This window comes from Micropterus salmoides, unplaced genomic scaffold (genome assembly GCF_014851395.1).
Source record: "Micropterus salmoides isolate LMB-PRFRI ecotype aquatic unplaced genomic scaffold, ASM1485139v1 Ms_hic_scaffold_1, whole genome shotgun sequence".
NCBI classification, from domain to species: domain Eukaryota; kingdom Metazoa; phylum Chordata; class Actinopteri; order Centrarchiformes; family Centrarchidae; genus Micropterus; species Micropterus salmoides.
In genome coordinates this window covers 42,510,745-42,534,609 of record NW_024040040.1, presented here as the reverse complement: position 1 = coordinate 42,534,609, position 23,865 = coordinate 42,510,745, and the positions used below count along the sequence as shown (strand labels likewise).

General features: G+C 40.1%; 2 protein-coding genes across 4 annotated transcripts in view; both read right to left on the bottom strand.

The window, feature by feature from the left end:
* The window catches only part of plod2 (procollagen-lysine, 2-oxoglutarate 5-dioxygenase 2), a 37,187-nt gene extending 29,499 nt beyond the window's left edge, over positions 1 to 7,688 (bottom strand). For both annotated transcript variants that reach the window (XM_038729124.1, XM_038729132.1), the window contains exon 1: positions 7,213 to 7,688. In XM_038729124.1, coding sequence (XP_038585052.1) covers positions 7,213 to 7,315 — 103 coding nt within the window. In that variant the 5' untranslated portion in view covers positions 7,316 to 7,688. The remainder of the gene's footprint in view (positions 1 to 7,212) is intronic.
* A 6,706-nt stretch (positions 7,689 to 14,394) lies between these two features.
* si:ch73-206p6.1 (phospholipid scramblase 1) lies at positions 14,395 to 22,696 on the bottom strand. Of its 2 annotated transcripts, XM_038729102.1 has the most exons (7): positions 22,612 to 22,696; positions 21,493 to 21,582; positions 20,411 to 20,453; positions 20,058 to 20,278; positions 19,771 to 19,932; positions 19,098 to 19,259; positions 14,395 to 16,386 (listed from the first exon to the last, which is right to left on the bottom strand). In XM_038729102.1, the coding sequence occupies exons 2-7, from the start codon at positions 21,559 to 21,561 to the stop codon at positions 16,357 to 16,359; spliced, it is 687 nt and encodes a 228-aa protein (XP_038585030.1). In that variant the 5' UTR covers positions 21,562 to 21,582; positions 22,612 to 22,696; the 3' UTR covers positions 14,395 to 16,356. The 2 variants fall into 2 exon arrangements, with proteins under 2 accessions (XP_038585030.1, XP_038585037.1); XM_038729109.1 differs by lacking the exons at positions 21,493 to 21,582; positions 22,612 to 22,696 and adding an exon at positions 20,588 to 20,829.
* Positions 22,697 to 23,865: the final 1,169 nt, after the last annotated feature.

The following is a 23,865-nucleotide window of genomic DNA, read 5'->3' as shown; positions in this document are numbered from 1 at the left end:
AGGAACCCCTTTCACATTGTCACATATATTTTAAAAATATGAATCACAGTCGCTTTAAGGTCTAAGGGCTGAGTTTTGCCAGAAAATAAATGGTTTGTACTGTGTTGTCTGACCACGTTGGAAATAAAATGTGTTTATACCTGTCCAGAGCAGCCAAAAGCTAGCTGTCACAGAGAGGGGAGAGACACGTCCATTTAAATATGGCAACAACAACCCACATTTTCAGACTTTCATTGGAAGAGATTCATAGTGTTGCACTTGGTTGTACACATGAAAAGTGACATAAATAGCTGTGTAAAGAATGAAAAAATAGAACAAGAGAGAGAAGTTCAAACCCTGGCTCCTGTGAGACTTTGGCACAGCAGGCTCATCACTGTGTGAAGTGGATATAAAGTTACAGAAATGGTCCCCCAAATTCTGATGTTGAAAAGGTATGCGGGGAGGGTTAATTATCTGACCATAACAAGCTGTTCTGATGAAGCATACTGACAGCTTGAGGATGGGGATTTGCATGACTTCTTGAACACAGACTCTGTATAGAACTGAATGCACATAGGAAGAATAAATAGACACAAAAATCTTTTCATCTCGTCATCTCCAATACATTTGTTTGACTGTCCTCACATATGTAACTCTGATACTCATATCATTTCTCAGCCTTCAGCTAAACATAGAGGCACGCTACCCAACCTACAGTAACTTTTAAAGGGTTTCCAGCTTTAGAATGCATTAAAAATAAATGTAACCACAAGCAGCTTTGGCACAGAAGTAGCACGTTTGATATCTAAAAGCCTGGAGCCCCTGGATGTGCAGAAATTTCTTTTTGCCTAAAAAAAAAAGACCACTTCTGCTACCTAGGTGAGAGCTCTGTGTGTTTGTAATTAGCATTAGTCACCAAATTTGAGGGATGGACACACAAGTGACGAGAAAACCCGCAGTAATGGTCAGACATTAGTTTAGCTGTCCGCAACAAAAATAGTGACGTTTCAATGTCACCATAATTGATAAAACATGCCATTTCCATACAAGAGCGGTGCAGTGCACCCGCAGAAAAAGACTGCATTTTCAATTACACATGGCAAACCACAGGCACTTCTGCCTTAGGATGTGGCATGATGTCACCAGCATTGGGCCAGGAAACAATTTTGTAGTCCCGTCACACGTCATTTTGAAGCAAGAATAGCTTATTTATTTTACTCTACAAAAACAACTCTAATGTAGAAAAAAAATCTGGTTGCTGTCATGCAATGCTCTTGTCAGGGGTAATGATTAGAGTAAGGATGGTCATTTCCTCTGCCACAGTGTATCGTCACTGTACAGCTTTAAATCGTTAATTGTTGACAGGAACACACACCTAGTTTAATTCAACATAATGCACTTAGAGGTTAGCAATTTAAGTTTAAACAGTGTGCTTTAATCAAGTTGTTGATTTATATTTATGCTAGCATTGCTGTAAGTGGAAAGCAGAACACAATTTTATGATAGGAGCAATTATATTGCAATTGTATTTGCTGCAAAGGGTATATGAGCCAAGCATTTTAATGTACTACCACGTGCTGTTACCTTGAAACCACTCCTGTTTCTCTACATGGAAAAAGAATTGAAAGATAAGCAGTGAGCTGCTCACATAGTGCACGGTTTGGCATCTGCATGCTCTTCTCAGATAGCTGATTTATTTATACAGGCTTCAATGATTAGTAAATATAATCTGAAACCGCTAGCTCATAAACAGACAGAATAAAAGGCTTTTGCTCCTGGAAAACCTATTATTTTGTTAGTTTATCAGTTAATTAACCTACAGAAATAACCCATCCATCTTCATCGTTCCCTCTCTATTATTGTGATTTGATCAACAAGTTTTCCAGTAAAAAGCTGCAAATTGATCCTGCCTACTTCTGACAATTGTACATTTTCACCATGATGGTCTCATTTACCTATAGCCATTTCACTCCTTTTAAAACCTATATCAAATAGGTATGTTACAGTAAATAGGACAGCCTATGTCTTTAATATCTTGTCAACTACTAACGACTACCCTCTAAAACAGTTCTACAAGTTCGAACAGTAAGTCCAGTCAGCTTTATCATGACAAGATTCAGCTGCTCAATTCAATCAGTCAAAATGACTCGCTAGGTACAACATTTGTACTATAACCATAGTCACAGCAACATAGCTGAAAATGTCATCTGTTTTCTGTAATGCTTAAGAGGAAGACTTTGCATTGTGGGAACTGTCAGCTTGATATCCCGCTTATCTATTTGATAGTTGGCAGAAAATACGCCAGACACAGCTAAGAAAACCTGAGGGAAAAAGCAGACAACGCAACACATATTTTGCTGAAAAGGAGGCACAGCACCAACATTGTGGTGATAGAGTGACAATGTTCTAAGACATGATTGCAGGCTCGGCCTGCCAGCACGGTTTGTTAGTTTGTTGGACTGGAATTACAGGCAATAGAGAGCGCTATTATACAGTAAATAAGGCATGGACAACTTTAGGTGGAGTTTCCTTTTCTTCTCTATAAAATGCTCCCTGCTGACACGTCAGTGATGTCTGAGAAAGGTCTAATCTAAGGATGCCTACTCCATGGGACAGTTGAGCAGAACAGATCATACTGAATAATGGTGTTTATCTTAGTCTCCCACACACACTCGCCAAGAAATGTGTCCTTGTAACTGTCAGGAATACAAAAGTATTTTCTAAGTAAATAATGTCAACATGTCTGTAAAATACTGTTGCACAAAACAGCTCTTTTAGATAACCTACGCTTTTACAGATAGTGGCATCATGTTCTAACTTCATAGAATACCAAGCAAGTTAGGCTAAGGACACTGAAAACACTGGAGAAACACTGAGCTAATGGGGTGACTGCCTGAAACAACAACTACATGTTAAATCCAATATATACCATGTCAGAAGTGCTGTTCACACACTCAGTCAGAAATATGTGAAAGGCTCCTTTCAGATGGCTGGACAGTGGGGGTCTACACCACCCAGTTTTTGTAACTTTCCAAAACCGACAAACCAACAGCCACGTCCGCTGTTCACAGTGACTGCCCAGGTGCACATAGGTGAGAAATGGGCAGAGCTCTGCATTCCTACTTCTTCCACTGTGCCTTTCCACTGCTGAGCCTCACTGTTCGCTTCTGTACTTTAACCGACATTGAGGCATTGTGTAGAAGAGTTGGAGGAGAGGTATCAGAATCTGTCTGAACCAACAGAGAAACTCTCCCTACATCTCTGCTCACACAGCTGGCATTTAACACAAATCAGGAAATATGAATAATATACTTGTATAAGGGGCGTGACGAGATCTCGCACGATTAAATTGCGACGAGAATTATCATCAGGTAAAATGCTGTCTCGCGAGACTCACGCAAATGACAATTCACACGCTGTCAAGCCACACATTAGTTTTCTCACGCAGTGATATACACTCACCTAAAGGATTATTAGGAACACCTGTTCAATTTCTCATTAATGCAATTATCTAATCAACCAATCACATGGCAGTTGCTTCAATGCATTTAGGGGTGTGGTCCTGGTCAAGACAATCTCCTGAACTCCAAACTGAATGTCAGAATGGGAAAGAAAGGTGATTTAAGCAATTTTGAGTGTGGCATGGTTGTTGGTGCCAGACGGGCCGGTCTGAGTATTTCACAATCTGCTCAGTTACTGGGATTTTCACACACAACCATTTCTAGGGTTTACAAAGAATGGTGTGAAAAGGGAAAAACATCCAGTATGCGGCAGTCCTGTGGGCGAAAATGCCTTGTTGATGCAGAGGAGAATGGGCCGACTGATTCAAGCTGATAGAAGAGCAACTTTGACTGAAATAACCACTTGTCACAACCGAGGTATGCAGCAAAGCATTTGTGAAGCCACAACATGCACAACCTTGAGGCGGATGGGCTACAACAGCAGAAGACCCCACCGGGTACCACTCATCTCCACTACAAATAGGAAAAAGAGGCTACAATTTGCAAGAGCTCACCAAAATTGTCTCGATTTCTGTTGAGACATTCAGATGGTAGAGTCAGAATTTGGCGAAAACAGAATGAGAACATGGATCCATCATGCCTTGTTACCACTGTGCAGGCTGGTGGTGGTGGTGTAATGGTGTGGGGGATGTTTTCTTGGCACACTTTAGGCCCCTTAGAGCCAATTGGGCATCGTTTAAATGCCACGGCCTACCTGAGCATTGTTTCTGACCATGTCCATCCCTTTATGGTCACCATGTACCCATCCTCTGATGGCTACTTCCAGCAGGATAATGCACCATGTCACAAAGCTCGAATCATTTCAAATTGGTTTCTTGAACATGACAATGAGTTCACTGTACTAAAATGGCCCCCACAGTCACCAGATCTCAACCCAATAGAGCATCTTTGGGATGTGGTGGAACGGGAGCTTCGTGCCCTGGATGTGCATCCCACAAATCTCCATCAACTGCAAGATGCTATCCTTTCTAAAGAATGCTTTGAGCACCTTGGTGAATCAATGCCATGCCATAGGTGAGTGTACAAATGTATAACTGATAAGATAGACTCACAGAGCTAATAAACTATGATATATGATATTAAATAAGTTGTTGTACAGTAGAAACAGATGTGATAGCACCACAGAATCACTGAGAGCTGTGCTGACTTAGATTCCGGTAGAGTTGGGCTATAGAGTTAGAGTTGTCACCTGCCTCCTGAATTTTGAGTTTCTCTTTATATAAATAAAATAAAAAATCACCATAAACTGGTGCAGAAAAATTCATCAGAATGCAGGAAATAAAGTGTAAATTTTCATATAATTCAGCATTAAAGATTTCTTAAAAATAGTGTTAAAAATTAGTCTCGTCTCAATCTCGTGAACCCAATCTCGAATCTCATCTCGTCTTGTCTCATGGGTTCAGTGTCTCGTCACACCCCTAACTTGTAAGATATCTATAAATGCAATTTTTTTTCTGTAGCCATTTTATTGTTTCCATATTAACCACTATTTATACTTTGTATTACCCCATCACTATGACCAGCATCTTACCCACCTAAAAGGAAAGTCACTCTAAAACACTATGTACAACTTCTTGTTCTTGACGTGGTGGACGACACGTCATCTGACCTTGTTCTAAAGGAGAATATTATGCCTTTGCCCAGCGAGCCAAGACCCAACAAGAACCTACCAAGACGCCAAAATTATTTACTTAACTTTTATTCTCTGCATCCGTCTTTTCTTCAAGAAAGAAAGCAAAAAGAAAACAGATTGAGAACTTGAGGAAAAACACAAGTCATCAAATTGATATTCCACACTGTTAACACATCATAAATGTGTAATGCACAAGTGTTTCTGATGCTACGACCCAGACAGGCTCCAAAAGGGCCGATAGCTGATGATGGACTAGTGTTTTATGTCCCAGTCAAAAACGAATGGTTCCTATTTTGATTCGAAAAATGAGAGGAACTCGTCTAAAATCAAGTTCTGCACTACATATTAAACTTTATGCCAAATGCAGTGTGTTTTGGGTGTTAGGTTTGTGTTTTTGTACTTTTTATTTGTAATTAGAATCATTTCACATAAAGAAATTGCGGTTTTGTACACTGAGTAAGTTATTTGTCAAAACATCTGTGTATGATGTTCCTTTGGCAATGACAAATAGGGAAAACATTATATATGTTATCTTTTATGACCACCCCATTTTCCTTCAAAAATCAATTCAATTTCATCCTGAAATTCTGCTATTGTTCTGAAAAAAAAAAGTGTGAGAAGAAAAAGTGTTTCTGCTTTCAACTATTGTAGCAAGGTGGCACAATAAAGAAAATTACTTCATTAGTAAGGGCAGTGGGTTATATACTTTAAAACTTTCTCTGTAATTATGGCACAATCTTGGGCAATACAGCTAAGTAGCATTAAGAAAACTAAACCCAACCCAATTAAAATACTTTGATCTGATCACATGTCATTAAATGAAATGTTATTTTCAGCTTGCATGGTCATATAAAGTATATGAAAGCTTTCATGTGCATTTGTTAATTTACCTCTAATTCAATTCATGAGACATAGTAAATTTAGTGTGTGCATCCCAACAAGTATCACTCTTATGTCATGCTATAATTCCTCCAAGGAGCACTGAGGAGTCACCCATAAGCAAACATTTTAACGCTAGTAAAGTTAATGTGGCTACTGTGTGAAAGACACCCAGTTAGTCCAGACCAGAGGACAAAACAAGCCTGTAGAGACTGAAGGCAGCTGTTGTTCCCTGATTGTAAACTACCTCTCCCAGCAAAAATGCATCATTAGAAAAGTTCCAGATTTAACATAAACATAAGCCCACAGTACTTATAACACGAACACTGGTATAAAAAAAACACATGTATCCACTTATGTTGCCATTTGCAGGTTTTTACAAGATGCCCAGTGCCTGTGAAAAGAGCTGTGTTTAAGTGAAATTATTTCAGGGCAATTTAGCCACAGCAACATGCTAACAGGGGAGGGGTTTGCAAACAAGTCAATAAAACTGTGACACATGGGGGGGGGGTATATATATGTACAGTATATAGGTTGTCTAAACAGCTGAGCACTGAAGCAGGTTGTACTTGGCGCTATGCCATGTACCTCAATTATAGCAGGTTTACAACTGCTTCTCAAGCACATAATTGCTTGTTTGCTATTAATTAAATTAAAATCAAATACCATTGGATTCCTCCCGCATTCTCATCTAAGGTAAATCACGGTTAACAGCTGTGTGATGTACTGCTTCTAAATGCAAAAGAAGAGAAACCAAATGAAAGACTCTCCTCCAATTGATTAGTTATTTCTCGCACTGGCATTTTACAGACTGACATCTGTACATAAAATCCAGGGCTGCACGCTACCAAACAACATGAAAAAAAGACAGGCGTGTGAGAAACCGCAGACGGTTCTTTTGTGTCAAGTGCTTGTCATATAATTTGACTCTGTACATTTTAGACATAGATTCACACACAGGGAGCCGCAAGCATGCAACCTGCACCTCTTAGTCCAGTAACATCATGTAGACGGTAAATTACAGCATCGATAAAAGAGACTTCCCGACGTGCACAGTTAGAATCCGAAATACATCTAGAAGATGTGTGACTAAACATTTCGATCAAAGGAAAAAAAAAACATTATGACAGTACATTAGGCTGTAGGCTATTTGAATTCGGGGAAACAATAGGAAGGAGAAAAAGTTTTAGCGTTGCTCACCTTTAGGAACAGGCACAGGAGCTTGAGGTGTTTCAGCAGAGTAGACAGAATTTGCAAACTTCAGCCAGCATGAAAACACAAAACAAAACTTGAGGTACTCCATTGCTGTATAGTGCGTGTTCCCGGACAGAGTGCGGGTGACCGGCTGGACTATTACCTCGCAGCCCAACAGCAGTGGTCAGGGTGCGTCCTGGAGGGTCCTAATGTACGATCTCGCGATAATAATATAATGAAGAAAGGATTTTTCCCCCCCTCCAGTGAATATCAAGTTTTCTGGACGAGTCGCTCCTGAAAATGCTCTTTTAGTAGTAGGCTATAAGTAGTGCAATTCTTGAGAATTAGAGGCCAACAGGCGTGGTTCCTTAATTGCAACTGCAGCCACTTGGGTTTCCCGGAGAAGTTAGAGCTCATGAAGAGAGACAGTGGAGGGAAGATAACGGTATTCACCCTGACACAGGGACGTCCAGCGTGCAAGTGTGATAAAGCACAGCTGTATTTCAACACCCCCCCCCCCCCCCTTCTGTTAAATATCCCTCCCCTGGTCCCCTCCCCCTGAGCATCCAGCGCCTGTAAGAGGAACACCACTCCCCTTCAACACCCTGCTCAAAACAGACTTTTCATTCAAACCCTGGAATAAAACTATAGGGCTTTTTTCCCCAATATAAAGTAGGATAAAATGGAAATACTTTCCACTGGTGCTACAACTGCTGATTATTTCCTTGATTCATTAGAGCATCATTTGTCTTTAAGTGTTAATGAAATGCCCAGAGCCCAAGTTGACATCATCAAATTGTCTGTTTTGCCTGACCAAAGCCAAAGTATTTAGTATAGTATAATAAAAGAGGAGGGGAACCATTGACACAATGACAGAATGTACGACTGATTTTGGTCACAGATTTCATTGACTTTCTGTAATAAAACATCTAAAAGCCAAAATCCTTTCAGAGGGGCGACCTGGGACAAAATCGTATCAATGGGGGTCCGGGTCTAATTCGTGTCAATTTAGGGGTCTTTGATGTGAAAAAGTTTGAGAACCACTGCTCTATACAGTACAGTCAATAGTCCCATGACCTCATGTAGCGATAGGCAGTATGTGAAACAGTTAACTGACGCTGTAAATGTTGGGTCTTCTTCCCTATAGCAGCGTACACAAACACACAGGACTGGAGAACTGAAGAGGAAAACAGAAAGCAAACATTAAATCCAGCTTCCATTTACTGTCACTTTGTATCTGTGTCTCCCAGTTTCTTAGCTGACCTTGAAACCGATGCTTTGTCTCATTTGTGTCTCTCATTACTTATTAGGAGTAACAGAAATGCCCCCCGGCTCGGGTCATTCCTGTCTGGCAAACACATTTCATGGCAGTTGAGATGACTGCCAGCGCCCAGATTGTTTTACTTAATGACATCACCGGGTTCATGGTTTTCAATGCAGAGGGAGTAGCAGCCAAACTTTTTTTTATGAGATAAATTCCTTCTTTCCAGTGAAGCCCTGATAAACCCTGAATATGTAAAGCCATGACAGAAATATCAACACACTTGACTTGGACCTCAGCCATTCTTTTTACTGTAATTCAGCTAGTTGAGCGCTGGGCAGGCACATTTATGGAAATGGGCGTGTGATGAGAAAATTAACCATTCTGCTCAATCTTGCTGTCCAACTGTCTCTCAAATAGAAACACCATGAACCAAAAAAGGGTTATCGTCCCTACACTAAACTACTACACACCCTTGCACTAACAGGTCATTGACAGATATCAGGGAGTTTTACCCTGTGGGCTGGTGAGGGAACTCTGCAGCTGGAAAATCTAATTGTTTGCGGTAAAGAACCTCATGCAGGATCTTGGCAGTGTGCCAGCGTGCAATAGGGAGTGAGCTATGTCTTGCCTCAGTTCTCTGGCTGAACACCCACCAAACATTAGGAATGGCCATAGAAATGTCCTCTGGATTTGATTACGCCCTGATTACGTCCAGAAGTTATATTAGCAGTGTAATATCCCATCAGAGTCCTGTACCTGGTTGATGTGATATACTGTGGAGCCTATAAGACATACAAGGCCGTCCATAGTCTTTCCCCTTTTTAATTCAGGTTTTGCAGCAATGTGACACGTTTGGAGTGCTCATGGTGGTAGCAGTGGCACTGATGGCATATTTAAATTCAGGAAACATGTGGTGTGGGTGAGAAAATTACCTTTAATTACACAAAATTGGCAGATACAGAATGCAGGAGCCGGGAGACTGCTGTGGTAAGTGGGGTGAGGATGGAGCAGAGAGCCAGGAGCTCATCAGGACAACGAGGCATACCTGCGCATAATTATCCCCACTCTGTATCTGCCTGGGTATCAGTAGAAGGTAGCAGACTTAGGAATGCAGCACACATGGCCGTACAGCTAAATATAGCTGTTTATCAACCTTAAACGTGAGTGGAGACTGTGCGGTACCTTTTAACAGCACAGGTTGGTGTGCTCTTGAGCCTGCTTTTTCATTTTGGCTTCTTTCAGTGCCAAATAAAACACGCCATGCCTCTACTGCGCTTGCATTAGTAAAAGACTAAACAGTGTTGCAGCTTCCTGATGCCACTAGGCCATCCTCTATTTTGGGCACTGTTGTGGAGACAGCGGGTTTACAGGCACTGTTTAAATTTCATCAAGCTGAAAGAAGAAACAGATGATTCATTACAGAGGCAGACTGTAAAGGAGATGCCCAATTTTGACCATAGAACTAGAAATTCCAATGAGTAAAAAGCAAACTCAATGAGAAAAGGGACACAGGAAAATACAGCTTAAATTGTTTGTCCATTCATTCACTGATTTTTTTTATGACTAGTATTAATGTTATAAAAGACAATGTACTGTCCCATCCATCCATCAGTACTGTCCCTTTCATTTATGTCAGTATACTGCTTTAGGCAACATCTAAGCTGAAATCACCTAACTGGTTGGGACACACCTTGTATTTCTTTTTCCTTTCTGTCTATTTTTGACGTAACCCTCTTTTGGTGGTACAACTGGATGGTTTTGCAATTGCACTGGTGAGTCACTTGGTCCCCTAAACCCTGCCTGAGAACCCACAATTGCACCACAATTGTAAAAGAATGGGTATTATTTTTAACCCAGATGCTTTGATCACTCCACAGACAGTTTAATTACTAGTCCAGATCAATGGAAAGGGCAGCACTCCTTTCCCCCAGTCAGCTCGTCTTCATGAGAATGTATCTTTATGTCATCCACCGGCTCAGCTCTGTCTACGTTGGTGCCACTTATGAGGCCGCAGGGCATCCATTGGCCAGGGGTGTACTCTAGGGGTTGCTGGGAGAGGGGCAAGAGAAGGGGGTTTTATCAACAGCGCATTTAATCTAAGAACAAAGAACTTTAAAAAGCACAGCAAGTACATATTTAATATGGCAATGAAAGTGGAAAGAGGTTTAACATGGATTAATTCACTTTGATCATGGGCGGTCTTTCATCCACTGTCTCAGACTACAAGCCCGATCTCACCGTAAAGATTTGAGTAGCAAATTATATTAAATGTACATTTGTTTTCAATTGTCAAACCTGTGTGATTTTCAGTCCTCTTAATTTGAATTTTCACTGTATAGGCTGGGGCTTTGGGGCAGTGCTCCTTGGAAATTACACACATAAATAACACAGCTCTTTTGCTGGCCTTTCATTTTCATGTCATCATTAGGCGGCCATGTTAAAACCACAAGGCTCCAAAAACGTGCCAGGAGTAGGTTTGAGGAGGAGAAGATTCAACGTTGCATTAGTCCTGTCCTCCCAGTGCCGCCTTATTGCCTTGGAAAATATTTTAAACTCTACTAGTTTGCTTTGCCAAATACAGTTCAGTGAAAACGTAATTGTTGCCTGAACTCCATTCACTGACAACAGTTTTCCCAGTCCAGGAAGGGTGACATCTTTATATTGCCCAGAAGTCACAGGGAGGAGGGTTGCAGTGGGTGGTGACATATATAAAAAGGTCTAGCTGCTTAAACACTTAACTAAAGGTTAGATTTTGGTTTAATATTGTAAAAGGACAAAGCTTTTCACACATCAATTCTGTGTTTGCTTAATACTTAACTAAAACTGTGATGCTTTCTTTTGTCATTTCAGTCTGTTGATTAAAAAAAAAATTGTGCTTGCACTTTTAGGAGACAGTGTTAGTGAATTCTAAAATGTCTCCAGTCTTTGATTTGTTCTTAGGAATGCCAGGGTAAATGTAAATAACCATCCTCCATTTTATATTATCTGCTCTCTTTCCCCCCAGTTGTGTATATGGTGTTTTCCTAGGCTGTGTTTGCACAGATGTTGCTTTAACCATTTGTTTGTCACGCAAATACCAGAAATTCCAGATACTGTATGCTGTCTGTAGGGAGCAAACTAAACTCTTTTTAGTTCTCATTGTGCTTTGGGCTCCAAAAGTAATCAGTAGTATATTTTTTTCATTCTTTGTTGGCCAGAAACAGAGTTTAAACATAATTTCCAGTCAGCCATCATAAAGTCATTTTAAATTGATTTAGGGTCTTTCACCAAATACTTCAACCCAGCAGTTCAATGAAACAAACAATAGAAGAACCTCAGTCAGCAGCTGCTGAATTTGTCAGTAGTGTAAACACATTACAACACATAGCTGGCTAGTTGCCCCCACTGACATGTCTGCTTCAATCACAGAGGCAAAGCATGTTAATGTTGTTTGCATTATTGTTTGTTTGCATCTCCTGACTCCCAGACTTAAAATTCACTTGTGTAACCAAACTAATTATTAATTTGTAAAGACGTGTCACACTAGATGATTACACATTTTATGGACTACTAAGCTTTGATATTTGATGATTAATTATAAGGGATATCAGTAAAATAGGATGGTGCACAAAAAAGAACACCACATAGGAGGAAACATCTGCGCTTTTTTCCAGTGTGGGACATCGAAGCCAGCAAATCACTGCTGCAGTGACATCACTTAATGTGTGGTCTGGATGCTTAATTCATACCAAATGTAGAGATTTTCTTGGTAACATATTGTCTTACAGCACAATTCCTATGAATCTAGAAATGAACATCCTGTTACACAATACCACTAGAGAGGGAGATTTCTAAGGAAGTCTCCACAGTCCACTCAGAAAGAAAAAAAGCACTGCAGAGTTGAACATTAATCATTGCAGACCACTGTTGTTTCTGTACTGAGTCTGAGTTAGGGAAAGTTCTCAGTGAAGTTAATTGAAATTTGTGGTCTCTGAGTTCAAAGGTTAGAGTGTGGAATGACCAAAATTAGAACAGCAATTCACCACAGCACCTATAGAAATGGTGGTCAAGACACAGAGGAAACGAGGGAAAATGTAGCTGAAACTTTGTGTTTTATGCCTTAGGTAAGTAGCTGAGTAATAAGGCAATACTTGGTGGATTCTAATTAACTTCTGCAGTTAGTGGAATAAAAATCAAGCAGTGTCCCGTGACTCTCATATCATATCATAATGTGCATATTAATTCACGAAGAAAAAATAGCCATTTCATGTTATGAAAAATAGTTTGTTTTTTTTACCTGATGAAGGCATAGTACCAAAACACTGCTAGCTTATAAATTTATTTTTGCAAGTTAGACAGTAACTCAGGAAATAGCTTTTTTATCTCATTATTTCAAAATGTTGTCATCTTGAAGATAGAACAAAATAAGAAACTCATGACAGTTTACGGCCATTGTGGCTTATTGAAGCTTTAGTCGGCACAGCAGGGCTTTGAGCTAAATGCTTATGTCAACATGCTAACACACACAATGCTAGTATGCGGATGTTTAGCAGGTATGTTTTCCACATTACACCATGTTGGTTTGGCATGTTCGCACACTAACATTTGCTTACACATGTATCTCACAAAAGTGAGTACACCCCTCACATTTTTGTAAATATTTGATTATATCTATTCATGTGACAACACTGAAGAAATGACTCTTTGCTACAATGTAAAGTAGTGAGTGTACAGCTTGTATAACAGTGTAACTTTGCTGTCCCCTCAGAATGACCGATCACACAGCCATTAATGTCTAAACCACTGGCAACAAAAGTGAGTACACCCCTAAGTGAAAATGTCCACCAAACACAGTACAGCTGAGGTTGATGGGAATGCCATTCGTTTTTGGTATACTTTAATTATTAAAGGATTGAACAAATCAGAAATTTGGACCTAATGGTGGTGCTAGAAAGAAAGTGAAGGGATTACCAAAGTTATTACAGTTCCAAAGGGAAACATAACTGTATGTGGCAATCCATAGATGTTTCACATGATAAGTAAAAACTTTTACCTGCTGGTTGCGCAAGTGGAAAAGTCAGACAATCACCAAAATAAGTTGGCTTTATCCACTGGGCACCATGGATATATAGACCAAATTACATGTAGTTGCTGAGACATTTCCAATTTCAAGTGGTGGACCAACGAAAAGACAGACCAACGAAAAGACCGACACTGCATCCATAGAGACATGCTGTTAGCATGACTAAAAATGTTCCCATGATCACTAGAAAATGAAATAAGACATCATCCCTATCCATGTCGTCACTGGCACCTCTATTACATGCCACCACAGTTCACATTGTTTTCCAACCACAGCTTAATGAACTATAGCACTGAGTGCTGTGTCATATATTCCAGAAAGTCATGCCAAAAAAACTACAAATTATTTTGTGAAAACTATCATTATCAAAAAAAAAAAGAAGATATTTCCCATGACTCACAGAAATTCAGTTTTTCAGAAAGCCTGTGCAGTGTATTCATGTGAAAATTTTAATGTAAGAGACCTGTGGGCAGGCTATTGTTCCGAAGACGTAACAGTTTGTGAAGAAATACAGTATGAGCTGTTTCAAACCACACAGCAAGGGTTAAGCGTAACTCTTTATTCACGCCTTGCTCTTTACTCCAAAGTAGCTCGTTTTCATCGAGGTGTGATTTAGCTTTAAAAAGGCAGTTTTTAGAGATCTTTAGATTACACCCAAAGTTAACACCTTCAGGTTAATAGATACTTTGAAAAGGGAGAAAATGAAGTGTTCCCTCTTCATGTTATTGCTCATTGACATTTGTTTGACATAATCAGTCCAATCAATTACTCTGCAAACCAGATTTTCTTTTGCAGCAAATAAATAAAATGGCATTCACATTTCATAACCATAACCCAAACATCAAAATAACTGCACACGTCACAATATTCATTTTTTATTGAAGTGTTTCCATGGACTATTTGCACAATTTAAGCTTAGCTCACAGAGTTTGTTTGCATTAATTGCACGATGAAATGGTTTATTAGTTCACAGTATTAGTGCAAAAGTAGAAGAATAAGTACTTTAACTGTTTTTTAAATATATAACTAAACGGGAGTGGCTAAATTCCCTTAGTATCACATTCTGACTTTAATTTTTGGCTTTTAAACACAATCAAAGAACCTTCAGCGGATGTAGCACCAGCATCTTATACTATACTAATGCATTCAGCTAAACAAGACATACCTAATCATCAGGCTAATCTTAATGGTTTCTCAACAACTTTCGCCATGAAAAAAAGAATAGACTGCCAAAAGTGTTCTTAAGTACTTAGTGTATCATGTATTTAGTCTTAAAATCAAGTGAGAAATGGGTGAGATAAATCCACTTAAGGTAATTCTACAAACAAGAATCAATATATTAAAGGCCGAATAAAACATTGAACTCAACACTTATTAGAAAAATAAAAGCCTTCAGACATAATAAATGTTAAAAAAAAAAAAATGACTTAAGCTGGATGTTTCTTTACAGTTTTCTAGAACAGATGATGTACATTTTTATCGTGATGCTACAAAAGAGCTCTTAATAGCCCTAATGTTGATGTAATGTCTTTGTCTGCTACAATACTTTACTTCATACCATCCCTTCACAGACTGATATACTCATTAAATCATATTTAAATTTTACCATGAAGCATGGTGCACAGAATCAGTATCAATAGCCAACAGATGGAGATGAAAGTTTTGCATGTATTTAACTTTTGCATTTTTATACACATGTGGAGCTGTCACACCATGTGCTATGTGAGAAGGATCAAAATTCAAGTTGATACACCAGGAAAAGCAAGCAAAATATGGATATGTAAATGACTTAATGTACAAACACCTCCTCCATAATATGATTCTATCTTTATAGTATCAGGTGCAGGTGTGTCATTCCCGAGCCAACAGTAGCCAACACTATAATACAGTAGCATGCATCAACCTGAGTTTGTCCATAAATATACAATGTCATCAGACACTAATTTGAATAAAAACCTATGGATTTAGTTTGTCCATGTGGGCTGTGTTGGGTTTTTCTTAAATGAAAAGCTAGCTCCCTCTTGTGGTCAAGACTGGGACAATACATCAAGGCCATCAGCCCCCCCCCCCAAAATAACTTCAACTACAAAGTTGACAATGCAGAATTGTTATGGCATCGAAAATATTATATCCTGTGATAGTTTATGTTTAAGTTAAAACACACACACAAGCACACTCATAGCACACAGACACACAAACAAAGCAGTGCACACACTTTGCTCTGTGATGACATTATTAAACAGACAAAATATAAATCAATAAATAAGAGCACTGAATATCTGAACTACAAACTACTACATTACACAAGTCCTTCAGCCCTCACAATATAGCTACAAGCATAGTGTCCTATATAAATTAATATCTTGACTATTAATATGACCAAATAAGTGCTATTTGGCTGACACCAATCTTTCTTTCATAACTGTATAACAGCACTGTATATGGAGTTCCCTTTTCATTTATTTATATATGGTTGTTATCCTTCTATTCATTTTTTTGTTGTTGTAACTACTAAAGTTTTTGGCTCTGCGACCATAATGTAAACACAAATTAAAACTTTCTCACAAACATTGTCTAAAAACACCGCACTGTGCATTCAGAGCCTGGTAAAGTGTTTTAAACAACCAACCTGAGCAGCTAAGACTAAAACAAACCTTCTATTTCATTGTTCATGCGCATAACATTTAGGTACTATTTGGTAATTTATTATTACTATCCATTTGAAGGTTGTTCTATGTTAGGGCATTTGGGACTGATCATTATGGCTTTATGGCCTTGTTCTTCCAGGAATGTTGTATGCATACATGGATATCCTGTTTGGTTCCTAGTTTGTAGTCTCAAAGAACATGAAATCCTGTATAGAAAGAAGAAAAAGAAGAAGAAGCAGCAGCAGCATTAAGACATAGATTTAAAGGATGATTTTTGTAGTTTTAAACTGGGCCCTGTAGTCACATATTTTAGTGTCAAGATGACTAGTAGGTACAAGTCATCTTGAAAAGTAGGTGGCTTCAGCCGGCAGCCACGAACCATCTGCAGTGGCGGCAGCTTATTTCTTCAGGGTAATTATGTCTGTCAAAATTATGTCCACACAATTTTGCCACTGACAGGGTCAGACTGTTATGAGAGGTGCCTGACAACATCATGAAAAGGATCCCTACGAGTGACTCCCGGTGGCACCCTTTTGTTTTTAACAAGAAACAGAAATCTCGCTCAAGGACAAGTCTCGCCCTGAAATCTCGTGAGAGGCGAGTTGTTCCAGGAAGACGAAGGTGGACACCTCGTATTACAGTCTGAGCCTGTCAGTGGCAAAATTGTGTGGACATAATTTTAATCGACACAATTGTCCTGAAGGAATAAGCTGCCGCCACTGCAGCTGGTTTGTGGCTGCTGGGTAAAGCCACCTATTGCACGGATTCCAAAAGTTTTTGTACCTACTGGTCATTTCTACACCAAAATATGTGAAAATAGGGCCCAGGTTTAAAAATACCCAGAGTATAATTATCTGTGAAAAACACGCAGACGTTTTAGTATTTAAGCATTTTAGCAATTGTGACTCATGCTACTATAGAAAGTAGCTCTGACAAGCTGTTTTGCATTTGTGGTGATCGGGGTGGTTTCAGGTCACATTTCCCACAAAATGTAGGCTAAGTGGTACATGAAATTTCCAAATACCAGCAAAAAAAAACACACCCCCATGAAAGCTGGGTCATGTGAGGCTACTGCATCTGTAATAGCCATAACAGCTGTAATACACATTGGCATCAGGTATTCTTATTTTGCTCTCAGATAATCCTAATAAAGAAATTTACTGGAATTTACACTCTCACAAAAGTACGTACACCCCTCACATATTTGTAAATATTTGATTATATCAACTCTGAAGAAATTACAATTTGCTACAATGTAAAGTAGTGTGTACTGCTTGTATAACCCCCAAAATACACTGCACTATTTTTCAATATGTCTATATTGTTTTTGTTTCTGTTTATAGTGTGTATATTTGTGTTCTCTATACTGTAGCCTGTGTCTGATTTTATTATTGTGTTATTGTATGAGTAAGCACATCGTGAGCAATGTACAATCCAAAGTTAAATTCCTCGTGTGTGTGCACATACCTGGCAAATAAAACTGATTCTGAAAATAACACGCCACACAGCCATTCATTTCTAAACCGCTGGCAACAAAAGTGAGTACACTAAGTGAAAATGTCCAAATTGGGACAAAAGTGTCAATATTTTGTGTGGCCACCATTATTTTCCAGCGTTGCCTTAACCCTCTTGGGCATGGAGTTCACCAGAGCTTTACAGGTTGCCACTGGAGTCCTCTTCTGCTGCTCACATCACGGGGCTGGTGGATGTTAGACCTTGCACTCCACCTTCTGTTTGAGATGCCTCACAGATGCTCAATAGGGTTTAGGTCTGGAGACATGCTTGGACAATCCATCACCTTTACCCTCAGCTTCTTTAGCAAGGCAGTCTTGGAGGTGTGTTTGGGGTCATTATTATGCTGGAATACTGCCCTACGGTCCAGTCTCCGAAGGGCGGGGATCATGCTCTGCTTTAGTATGTCACAGTACATGTTGGCAGTCAACCATGACCATGACGCTCCCACCACCATGCTTGACTGTACTTGGTACTCCTCACCAGGTTGCCGCCACACACGCTTGACACCATCTGAACCAAATAAATTTATCTTGGTCTCATCAGACCACAGGACATGGTCCTTTCGGACAGTAATCCATGTCCTTCGTCTGCTTGTCTTCAGCAAACTGTTTGTGGACTTTCTTGTGCATCATCTTTGGATGACACTTCCTTCTGGGATAACACCCAGGCAGACCCCCACTCCTTCAACCTCTGCAGCAGTGCAGGCAGCACTCATACATCTATTTCCCAAAGACAACCTCTGGATATGACGCTGAGCATGTGCGCTAAACTTCTTTGGTTGACCATAGCGAGACCTGTTCAGAGTGGAACCTGTCCTGTTGAACCGCTGTATGGTCTTGGCAACCGCGCTGCAGCTCTGTTTCAGGATCTTGGCAATCTTCTCATAGCCTAGGCCATCTTTATGTAGAGCAACCATTCTTTTGTTCAGATCTTCAGAGAGTTCTTTGCCATGGGGTGCCATGTTGAACTTCCAGTGACCAGTATGAGGGAGTGTGAGAGCTACAACACCAAATTTAACACACCTGCTCCCCATTCACACCTGAGACCTTGTAACGAGTCACATGACACCGGAGAGGCAAAATGGCTAATTGGGCCCAATTTGGACATTTTCACTTAGGGGTGTACTCACTTTTGATGCCAGCAGTTTAGGCATTAATGTGATGTGTTTTGAGTGGACAGCAAATTTACAGTTATACAAGCTGTACACTCGCAACTTTACATTGTAGCAAAGTTTCATTTCTTCAGTGTTGTCACATGAAAAGATATAATCAAAGATTTACAAAAATGTGAGGGGTGTACTCACTTTTGTGAGATACTGTAACTTTACAAGTCAACGTGTTTCTTTTCTTACGTGATGTTTACCAACTTAAGACACACAAAAAATGCTTATTCCTTTACTTACGATGAGAAAACATGCACCGATCATCACTGCCTTCATTCTCACATCCAGATCCATGGGGAACTGGATACCAAAGTTGTCCGAGTCTGTGAATGCTTCCCGCAGAAGTCCTGTCCACTGCTTACTGATTTTCCCGATCTTACTGATTTCATCCATGGTCAAAATCTACAGAGTTAGAAGGGGAGAATAAATGCTGACATGTGTTGCGTTGGGATAAAGATCAATCCCTACACTTGTTTGGTTTTATTGGAGAGAGATCATGGAACAGTTCATCCCATCCAGTTTCATCTTTTCGCCCGCTGCCACAGTAACTTGAGTTTTGTATCACAGTAATGACTTCAAAGCAGCTAGAGAGGAACGGGGATGGTAATATCATGCTTCAGTTACCCCTCCTCTGGGTCTGGTAAAAGGTCTCTCTCACTGACCCAAATCCCCTTCACAGCTCAATCTAATAAAACCAGCTGAGCTGTGGAACAATGGCCACACTGTATCACACAAGAGCACGGCCTGTGCGATGGCTTCATCCAAGCTACAGCCCACTCTGATTGGAAACATATTTCCTGCTTCAGAGCACAAGGAGGATCCCTTACAAAAAAATGTCCAGAGGCCAAGAATGTTACCGTGTCATGTTATGTTTTCAGAAACCTAGTGGATTTCTGTGTTTAGATTAACCCACCTCAAAGTCAACATCTGGAAGGCAGCTCCACCCACAGAAGGGCCCGTGGATCTTCAGTACAGGCTCATTGTGCTCGTTCGCAACGATGAATTTTGGGGAGAACGGGTGCCACTGTTGCGTAACGTACCCCACCGTGTTACCGGGGGGAGACTGCACCTCCAGCTGTGTGGGATTGTGGGAGAACGAAGTGTGATTTGTAGTCATATCCTCACAAGAAATTGTGTGTATTGTTGTGAACATACATCAAATATGACAAAGTGAGCATGTGTAAAAGTGGTTTCACTCACCTCCTGTAGACAACAAGGGAAGCAGCAAGACATGCACTTCAGTGGCCTGGTGACTGTGATGACCTCTTGTCCGAAATTGTCGAGGACATGGATATTGAAGGAGCGCATGGGACCGCAACACTGTCGACTCAGGCAGTCGTTCTCCTCGACAGCGTAAAACACATTCTGGCCCATGGCGTTACGTACTTCATACTTGTTGTTGCTTTCGAAACCAACAAGGGCTGCATGGATGGACAACACGTATAAGGATGTCATTGCTAAACAAACCCTGCAAAAGCCCACCTCTACATAACAGACCTAGCAGCATAAATTATATATTTTCTCACAAGTCAAAGCGTGTTTTCATACTTTACCTTCAACGAGCTCAACTTTCTGTTTGATGAGCAGCTGATCCACCTAGAAAACCAGATAACCACATACATTAGCTTCAAATGTGCAAATATTTGTTTTTTAAATGCAGCAGTACGGCAGAGTAAGTTTAGTTGGAGGGGTTTTGCATCTGGCCAGTAAAAGACGGTGTGGCCACTGACCTGTTAAAATCCAGTCCAGTGGTGTAGTGCAAGTTATAAACATGTGCAGTGAAGTCGCTTCTTTTTTCAGTTCAGTATATTGTTTTTCTGTGGACATTATGTTCACCACTGATGTGTATAAATGCACCTCCCAACAGAGAGATTGTAAAGTGCAGTTTCTGGGCTTTCCATCTGCAGGAGTGAGGGCTGTCGGAACGGTGACAACAGCAGCATCGACTAATCAGCAACTCCCTTTCCAGTGGACCTTTTTTTTTTTACAGCAGACATTTTGACGTGTCATTGTAGCAAAAAAGCAAAGGTGTTATTAAATAACTGTAATGGTGGCTCTGCTCTAAGTGTCCCAGTCAGCCAGCATGCAAAATAGCAGGACCCTGAAACTAAAGCAGCTTAATGGAATTCAGCCATCATTAATTTGATTATTTGCACCTGTGTTTTTCCAATGGTGACATGTCAAAATGTCTTCCAAGAAGAAGGCCTGTCTTTTGTAGCATTATAATATCTCTATTATCCATTTTATCATTCGGGTGTGAACTATTTTTAAAAAATATTTTAAAACTAGTTTGATGAAATTTGTTGCAAAGAAAGTTTATAAAAGAAAGATAAAAGGCAGCAATAAATAAATCAGTATTTCATAGTGATTTAAGTTGTTGCCCACAGAGACAGAAGATGGATGGCGGTGGCGGATACATTTTTATAGTACAGGCTACCTGCTTCTTCACGGGACTACTTCGTGATATTGTATCCTAAGCATGTAGATGTTACATATTTAAGGACGAATGGGAAGGTGATACTTGCTCATTTCCTGTGCCCTTGACGAACAAATGAATCGGCAGTGGTACTGACATATATTACTTACATTAAACATTTTTAAGGAAAACTATAACTTAAATAGTTGTATTTCTTACCTGAGTCAGGTATTCTAATCCTGGTGGACAGCCTGGTATTTCCAGATTGGGCACAGCATACATGTTCATTTTGTTATACTGGAGAGAGACCTGTTGATAAACGGGATGTTTAAGTGAGATATAGCGCCATCTTGTGCTTATTTAGGTAACACTCAAGAACAAATGGAGATGAATCGCGGCAGATGGACAGCGGTATAGGGTTTCTCTCTCTGTCTGTGCTGACTTGTTAATGCAACAGGACAGTCTGGAGCCTCCTTGCCCTCTCTGCTGTCGTGTTCATGTGTTCTTAAACGGGTAGCGACAATTATACAGATACACTGGGCTTCATGATCCAATGATCAGTGTTTGTAGCCTATGTCGTGTCTCCACTTCTAAACCACATACATTATCCGCCACCACCACGACACACATCTCCCCACACATCCTGTTACTAATGGATCTGCCGACGTTGAAAGTCGTGTAGTCTGCAATAGAGTACTTACATAAATTACCTTATTTAGGCCTAGCTGTAGCTGGCTGGATTGAACTATCTGGGTTGTCTGACCCAGTGCCCTGATGTCTTTCATTCAGTGGGACACTCTAAACTCCTGAAAACACCTCAATGTGTTCGCGTGTGATAGATCCGACATGCAATCGGAATTGGACATGAGGTTGTTTCAATATTATAAACAAACAGGCTACATTTCACAAATGTAGCCTGTATATATATATATATATATATATATATATATATCTCATTAGGCTATACGTTTAACTGATGGATTTTATTATGCCTGATATTATGGGGTTGCTGCAGCCCCTCCCCCCGCGTCCATACTGTTAACTCCGTTTATTTACACGTAAACACCATGCCTAAAGCCAGCACAAGCCCGTCTCCAACATGTAGGCCCCTAAAGTGCCGATCTCTGTGACCTATTATGTTATAGTGTGATGTTTTCTGTCTATGAGTGTTTCGTGAGCTGGCAAAGAGAGCGCAAGCCGAGGTTTGATCTGCCTACTTTTACATTCACAGGAGCGGGCGACTTGTTAAAAGCGACGCGCTATCGTCCACACACACCTTATACCGTTTACATTAGCCACAAAACAGACAACTGCTCTGTCGGAACCACATTTACTCACCGTTATTTCACCTGCTAATGAAAACAATAACAGGCCACTCCGGAACCGAGCCTACGGAATAAACCTCTAATCTCACTGGTCGACGTCATCGTACTTCCCATTCTCGTGCGCCAATGACAAGACGGGAGTGTAGAAGTGAGCTCAACAGAACGGAGTAGAACACACTAGACATACATATAATAGAACACGTCAGACTATCAATAAGTGTCAATTAGCACAATTTAACAGCCTGCAAGATAGAGAAAGCATGCGGGATACGGGTTTGTTCATTTTGCAGCTTTAAAGACATTTTACTGGGCCTTCTTCAGAAATATTTATAGTGATGATAAATTAACAGATTTAAATTTTACGTCCTCTAGACGTCACCAAAAACACAGACAAGTGCAGCAGAGTGAAGGGGGTATACAATATCATCTCATATTGCATGCACAGCACAGTGGGACGTTTTACAAAAAACAATGTTTATAATAACATCTTCATCATATAGACCTATTGTAATTTATTTCATATAGTAGGGTTGTTGTATGTCTAGGCTATTGTTGTGAATGACCTTTTTGTATATTATAAAAATGTGTGTTAAAATAAAGTGTCCTCTTCATTTGCTACTTAATAATATACAGGTGCTGGTCATATATTTAGAATATCATCAAAAAGTTGATTTCAGTAATTCCATTCAAAAAGTGAAACTGTATAATGTATACATTCATTCTGCACAGACTGATATATTTCATATGTTCATTCCTTTTAATTTTGATAATTATAACTGACAACTAATGAAAACCCCAAAATCAGTATGTCAGAAAATTAGAATATTGTGAAAAGGTTCAATATTGAAGACACCTGGTGCCACACTGTAATCAGCTAATTAACTCGAAACACCTGCAAAGGACTTTAAATGGTCTCTCAGTCTAGTTCTGTAGGCTACACAATCATGGGGGAGACTGCTGACTTGACAGCTGTTCTAAAGACAACCATTGACACCTTGCACAAGGAGGGCAAGACACAAAAGGTCATTGCTAAAGAGGCTGGCTGTTCACAGAGCTGTGTCCAAGCACATTAATAAAGAGGCGAAGGGAAGGAAAAGATGTGGTAGAAAAAAGTGTACAAGCAATAAGGATAACCGCACCCTGGAGAGGATTGTGAAACAAAACCCATTCAAAAATGTGGGGGAGATTCACAAAGAGTGGACTGCAGCTGGAGTCAGTGCTTCAAGGACCACCACGCACAGATGTATGCAAGACATGGGTTTCAGCT

Coding starts and splice junctions, on each gene's coding strand:
- si:ch73-206p6.1 (XM_038729102.1), bottom strand. CDS start 21,561: ATGAACATGTATGCTGTGCCCAATCTGGAAATACCAGGCTGTCCACCA. Junction 20,454..21,492: donor GATTAGAATACCTGACTCAG/GTAAGAAATACA, acceptor CTGGTTTTCTAG/GTGGATCAGCTGCTCATCAA. Junction 19,260..19,770: donor TTCCAGATGTTGACTTTGAG/GTGGGTTAATCT, acceptor CTAACTCTGTAG/ATTTTGACCATGGATGAAAT.